The sequence below is a fragment of the Cetorhinus maximus genome, chromosome 4 (assembly GCF_964194155.1).
Source record: "Cetorhinus maximus chromosome 4, sCetMax3.hap1.1, whole genome shotgun sequence".
Taxonomy (NCBI): domain Eukaryota; kingdom Metazoa; phylum Chordata; class Chondrichthyes; order Lamniformes; family Cetorhinidae; genus Cetorhinus; species Cetorhinus maximus.
This window is the reverse complement of record NC_135882.1, coordinates 4944680-4951862: the sequence shown is the minus strand read 5'-3', so window position 1 is coordinate 4951862 and position 7183 is coordinate 4944680. Positions and strand designations below refer to the sequence as shown.

General features: G+C 41.2%; 1 protein-coding gene across 1 annotated transcript in view; it reads right to left on the bottom strand.

The window, feature by feature from the left end:
• Window positions 1–7183, bottom strand: part of mtbp (MDM2 binding protein) — an 86346-nt gene that overhangs the window by 16355 nt on the left and 62808 nt on the right. The window contains exons 19-20 of the mRNA XM_078539859.1: window positions 6201–6429; window positions 4414–4527 (exon numbers count right to left, since the gene is read on the bottom strand). Of these exons, the coding sequence (XP_078395985.1) occupies window positions 4414–4527; window positions 6201–6429 (343 nt within the window). The remainder of the gene's footprint in view (window positions 1–4413; window positions 4528–6200; window positions 6430–7183) is intronic.

Here is a 7183-nt window from a genome sequence, read left to right as displayed (position 1 = left end):
GACGTTTGTAGCAAGAGTAACAGCCAGTGTGTGTGGATTTGGTCAAACATGCAGTAGAGAGCTAAATAAGTTCCAGAGAATGGCAAATATATCTACAAATAGGAAGCAGGTGGGTCATTGGGAATTATGCAATCCAGTCAGCATGGTGTCCTGGAAATTGGTCAACTGTCCTGAGAGGTCAGAGAGAAATTTCCCAGAGCTCAAGGGCTTTTTTCTCTCCTCCAGATGATTGCCTGGCTGCAGGGGGTGGGAGAAAAGTGGGGCAATTGTGTGCAAAAGTTACCCCAAATTCAGGATGTGGTTGGTTTGATGGACAGTTAACATTTTCTTGTCCTTTTGCATATGTTTGTACAGGGAGAGAGAGAAAACAGGTAGAATTAGAACAAGTGGCTCATGTGGAGCAAAGCACTAGCACAGTTGGCCAGTTTCTCTGACAAAAAATTCTATGACAGGAATTGGAAGTTACAAGTTTTGAAGAATAATTATATGGTGCAGTAAGTACAAAGATTTAACTCACAACCCTCTTGTTATGCAAGGGACAACTGTGCACTTCCAAAACAGGGCTGCACATACAGGAACACTGTATTAATGAATCAGAGCTACAATGTTGTAAGCCCAATCTCTGACTCATGTTTCCTACGAATGTGACAAGTAACTGGGAGAGCAGGATCATGGAATGATCTGTGCATTCGGTTTATACTGCACATCCTGTTTATATCCTTCTGGCAGCATTAATAATTAGTCCTCTCAATTACCTTTTAACAAAATGGTATCTTCCAGTGGTGTGAAAGGAGGAGGTGGTGATAACATGATATTTTCAGTACTGTGGGCCATCAGAGACCAGGGGTTCTATAAAATATTTGGGGAAAACAGGGAAAGGAAAACTCAGATACTGTAAGACAGCATCAAGGTGAAGGGGTAGGAAGACTGAAGCCAGAAAAATTGAGTAGCATCTGACTTTTAAAGTTTCATTTAAAAACCAATAGGACAGTGGCATGTCACACGAAGGGTTCCATAAAAGACTATCATTTTAGCCAGCTGAATATTTTCTGATCCTGGCAAAGTTCCACAATTCATTATATATACAAACATACGAACTGGGAGTGGGATAAAGCCATTCGCCTTTCGAGCCTGCTCCAAATTTAATAAGATGATGGCTGATCTGATAGTGGCCTTTACTTTCCTGTCTATCCCCCATAACCTTTGACCTCCTTGTCAGTCAAGAACCTAACTCAGCGTTAAAAACACTCAATGACCCAGTCCCCACTGCTCTCTGGAGAAGAGAATTACACAGGCTAACGACACTCAAAAAAATTCTCTTCATCTCCCTCTTGAATGGACACCCCTTATTTTTAATCTGTGCCCCCCTATTTCTAGTCTCACCCACAAGGGGAAACACCCTCTCAGCAAATACACAAAGAACTGCACATTCTTCACCAAGGAGGAAAAGACCACCTCAAAGAAAGTGAGTACTTGTCGGAAAAAGCTGTAGGGGGCAGGCACATTGAATGGATAACTTAGTATGCTGAACAATAAAATTAAATTATGTTTGCAGCAGGATATGTTTAAGTTGTATGCTTAAGCTGAAATGGCTAACATCTTGAACATTGAAATTCTATGCCTGTAAGTCATTACCTGAGCAAAGAAAATGGGAAGGATACATTAGGTATGATTTTAAACTTACTCAAAACCCAACTTTGTGCAGAGTTAAAATCGGGCCCATAGGTAGATTCTATGTGGATAAAAATATAATCGTGGAGACAAGTTATTTCAAGTCCCTGGTCTATCTCGGCTGACATCAGTTTTGGAAGCATTAGTAGCAGTGATTGTGAGCAGCCTGTAGTTTATCTTTTCTGGCCCTGACCACCAATCTAATATTATCCAAACCAGGAAACTTATACCTGAAACTTATGCTTAGTTTTCCTGACTTAGATCTTCCTCACCCCTGGCACACCTCCCCCAGCCCACCTTCATCTTGCGAAATGGAAGTTAAGCATTCATTCTATGTCCAAGAGAAACACTTGCTACTGGTTTATTAACAGAGAAAGCATTGCTGGAATTTCCTGCAATATTTTTCAAAAATCCATCAGCACCTACAGTTTTGGGGCCTTAAAGATTATACTTTCCTTTCGATTACATACATTTTAGCAACACTGATATTTTTCGGCATTATTGCTACTGAGAAACACTGGAATTGGATGGCGATTTTCTGCGCAGGTCACAGAGGGAAATTTTGAACGCACACTACTTGCAACACTTTGCATGAAATAGTAATTGCTCTTTTCACGGGAAATGATTGGATTTGTGGTGACTTGAATCATTACACCACTCATATTGCATGAAGAAACACTTTGTTTTGTTATTAGTACGATGACCAGGGATCATCACAATCACAACTGAAGCAAAACCGTGAAGTGTTAATTTTAACACTTCGGAAAGCTTCCAGGCATAAAGAATAAATGGTTTAAGACGAAAATTTTCAGATTTTCATCTTGGTGAAAAAGAACTCCTGTTGAAGCTGGGTGTAATGGGGGTGCATTCGTCAGCCATTATAATCAGGCTGTGTATGAAGGCCGTCAGAACTTGCCATCCCAATCTCCTAACACCTACAGCTGTCTGTCCACTCTTCCATTCAAATCTTCCCATACAAAGGCTACACCATCTCAGCTTTAGTCTTCCACATGATTCTTTTTTAACTGACATCTATTTTAAGGGAAGCTAGAAGGCACATATGTTCCATCAGGTATAATCATGGGAGTTCCCAAGAATTTACGTTTGACCATGCCGCACCGCAATTGGCAACCTGAAACTTGCAGAACATTATCCCGAAAGACCACATTTTCCAGCTAAGGGCCAAATGTATCCATGCCATTAAAAAAATCCACGTATTGCTCTCCTTGTGCAAGAAGGCTAATGGAATGCTATCCTTTATTACAAGAGGGATTGAGCATAACAGTAATGATGTTATGCTTCAGTTATAAAGGGCACAAGGTGAGACCACACCTTGAATACGATATGCAGTTTTGGTCTCCTTATTTAAGGAAGGATGTAAATGCATTGGGGACAGTTCAAAAGAGGTTTACTAGATTGATACCTGGAATGAGTGGGTTGTCTTATGAGGAAAGGTTGGACAGACTGGGCTTGTTTCCACTGGAGTTTAGAAGAGAGAGGGATGATTTGATTGAAATGTACAAGATCCTGAACGGCCTTGACAAGATAGACTTCGAAAGGATGTTTCCTCTTGTGGGTGAACTAGGGGGCACTGTTTTAAAATTAGGGGTTGCCCATTTTAGTAGAGAGATGAGGAGAATTTTTTTCTCTCAGAGGGTTGTGCCACTTTGGAACTCTCTGCCTCAGATGGGGATGGAGGTGGGGTCACTGAATATTTTTAAAGGTAGAGGTAGATTGATTCCCTTGCCTAACAAGAATCTAAGGTTATCGGGGTTAGACGGGAATGTGGAAATTGAAACACAAGATGGTCAGCCATGATCTTATTGGATAATAGAGCAGGCTCGAGGGGCCGAATGGTCTACTCCTGTTCCTATTTCTAATGTTATGTTGTGCCTTATGTTATATCATTCACTTGCATTTTGGTTTCAGCATCTATTTCTATGACTTCTCCTCTTTCAGCACTGAAAATTCCCTTGGCATTTTTAGTTGCAAAACTCATATTCAATTGCTGCTCATGGCCAAAGAGACTTCACAGAATACACAGCTCTGTTACTTATGAGCATGTGACTGGCAAGCATTGACCTTGGCAGTAAGACCACCACTACAACTGGTAATCCCCTGGCTGGTGAGTCTAAAACCAGGGGACAGAACCCTCAGGATAAGGGGTAGGCCATTTAAGACTGAGATGAGGAGGAATTTCTTCACTCAGAGGGTGGTGAAGCTATCAAATTCTCTACCCCAGAGGGCTGCGGAAACTCAATTATTGAACATGCTCAAGAAAGAAGTCGATTGATTTCTGGAGGCCAATGAGATCAAAGGAAAGTGGCATTGAGGGAAATGATCAGCCATGATCAAATTGAATGGCAGAGCAGGCTTGACAGGCCAAATAGCCTATTCTTGTTCCTATGGTGTACATACAGTAATCTGAAACAAAGTAAACCAGTCTCAGCGAGCACTCTGATCAGCAGCACTAATAAAGTGAATGTAATGGTAACATTACCTCTAACAAGAGGATCACGAAGGAAAGGAAAGGATATTACATCACAGGGTGGAGACTCGGTCACTGCATAACTGAGGTAAAACTTAAGCTACTCCAGAATAACAAGGAAAACCATTTTAAAACTGAACATTTTTCCTCTAAGAGCTAGTGTTCCTTGAAATAAAGGCAGGTTGGTTTTAAAATATTGCAACTATACAGGTACTTGGGTTAAGGTCTGCAACGTGGGACTAAAGACAACCTACCTTGAGGTAAAGCATGGATATTTTAAATAGGCGTTGACTGCAAGACGCAAAAGATTTGTGTTTCTCTGAAATTCCATTCTCCTGGAGTACTTTTGCCACAACTTCTTTCAGCATCTAAGGCGAAACACCAAAAGTAAAAACAAAAACTAAGGAACATTGTCCATGCTCAAACACTGTTCCTAAATGGTTCAGAGGACGTGATGCCACTTTCTTACCTTTTAACTTCAAAATATGCTTTGAAAACTGATCCATGAGTTGGTGTATCACAGTTATTCTGCACTGGTGCAGTAACACTATTTAGAAAGGCCAACCAATTTTTAACAATAAAGGAAAGGAGCTATGAGCAATAACCTTGAAATGTTGGGGCTAATTTTATTCCACAGATGTTTAATCAGTAGCAAGAGTAACCCTACCTAAATGGTCAGATGCAAATAGCATTCAACCTTTTCATAATTATTCACGGCATTGTGGGGGGGGAGGGAGGAAGGGAAACTGCATATCAGCAAGTTTTAAAGGGGCTGGGGCCAATTAAACAGAATTGAGGTCATAATAGAGAAACAAATATTCTGCTAGGCATTTGGAGCCTCAAAAGACATGTCAAGCATGAGTATGCCTAGCCAAGTGGGTTAAGAAGTGGCAGACATTACCAAAGGGAAAGGAAAGCCTGGGTGCAGGCATGAGGCTACAGACAAGTGATGGAACAGCTAATCCCAGGTGTCACTACGTGAATTAGTTTTGAGGAGGATTGTCCTCAGCATCATTGAGCAGTCCCACCCTGCGGGTTAGCATTAAAGCATGGTTGAAAGGAGGTACAACCAAATTTCAGGCTGGACCTGACAGTTACTATACCCTTCATTTGTCAGCCCTATGTGCTTCAGGGCAGTCCCAATATCCTTACAGCAGATGGCACAGCTATGCACCTCTGTTGGCCAAGACTCTGAACAGGATATCCTCCACTAGCAATGCCATGACCTGCAAAAATAAATGGTTGGTGGCATGTTGGCGGCTGCAGCCAATCATTCGATGCTGCCTCTTGTCACTGTGACATGGATTCTTTGATGCAGAACCACATAAAATATAACATGCTGAGAGCTGTGATTGAAGAACTATCCGGCGTAACTGTTAGCCAGGCATTCGCACATCATAGTAATGCCCCAGAGGTGTGATGTCCCAACTTCCTTTGGGAAGAGGTACTTCCACCAGAAAATCTGCCAGGGTGACAAAATCTCAATGCCTGTCTACAGAGGTCATTGTGCAGGTGCTGCCAGGGGGACAAGGATCACCTATTGGGCAGCTTGCCTCACCTAGAATCAGTTTGGAAAATTCCCACTCATGCCAGTAATGGCACTGAGGGCAAAAAAAAACAGTGCAAATAGTGCAAAGGCTCATGCAAGCTTGAATGCCACAAGGGCAAAAAGGTCAACTAAACCAGCTCACAAATTGCCTACAAACTCATCTTTCCATTTAGTAACCTTTATAATTAAATGTGTGATGCATCAATCCCTATGACATGTGATGGAGAATAGCTATAGAAGTAGTCCTCATCCTCTCTTAACTACATTTCAGAAGCCCAAGGTTTGGGCTGAAATCAGAAAGGGACGAAAAAGATGGGGGAGTTCAGGTGGAATCAATCTCCACCCTATTCATATAGAAACATTATGTCCCACAGACATTCATCTTCAGTTAGTAACAGAGGTGAAAATTAGCCACACTTAGTTTGTTATATAAGTAAAGGGCCAAATAAGTTTACTTTCTTATGTGATAAAATAACTCGACACAGTCCTTACCCTTTTGTGCTTCTGAGATCGTGATTCCTTTTTCACAGTTTCATGGCCAGGCTTTGTTGCCATTCGCAGAGTCTGGCGATTGGACTCCTTACTGGAGGAAGAAACAGCTACACGCCTTTGTGAGTGTTCCTGCAAAGCAGCTACTAAATTTCCATTATTTCCAACTTCCCGTGATGTGCGAAGGGAATACTGGGAATTGAGGGATTCCGTGCTTCTGGACTTGGTAAGTCTGGGAGAGACAAGGCAATGAAGATGAGTTTTAAATGGGTATATCTGAATCTGAACAGTTCTGAGAAAGGTTAATTTTTCCAGGCATCTCATTTCAAATCCTCTTTTCTTTCTGCTCTTTTTTCCATTATGCGAACCTTTCAGCAATAATATCACAAACCGCAAACTCTGGTTCAACATTTTCAAACAATTATTTGAATCTAATTAAGAAAAAGTGTGAATTCTGGATACCAAACAAAAGGAAAATCCTGGAAACATGCGGCAGGTTGGTTATCATCTGTCTCCAAAAGGTCAGATGATTCCAGATAAAAGTCTCTGTAGGAATCTCACACATTTTATGCTTGTGCTTTTTTGAATTTCTGCAACCAAAGCTGCTTCTCACAACTTACAAGCCTTTTAACAGATCACTGAAAGAGTTTCCAAGCGGGGTTGCTTCAAAGTCACAAAGGGTAATTTCAAGTTGGTGGATGGTTGAGCGTTCTTTCGCGGCTTACAAGTTCTTCACCTGACTTCCATTTAATTTTCGATGCTTTCTATTTTGCAATTTCTGATAAGATGATCCTACTTTACTACACTAAGGCCGAATTAGCCCCACACCCTTATCAAACCAAGAGCTGTATCAGCATTCATCAAATGCTCTGTTGAAGTGGAATACAAATAAAGTGCAGTAGTTAAAACTTAATCAAATTATAAACCATGGGAATCAAACCAGGAGTAAACTAATAAAATGAAGTAGCAGTCTGATACAGGGTGAA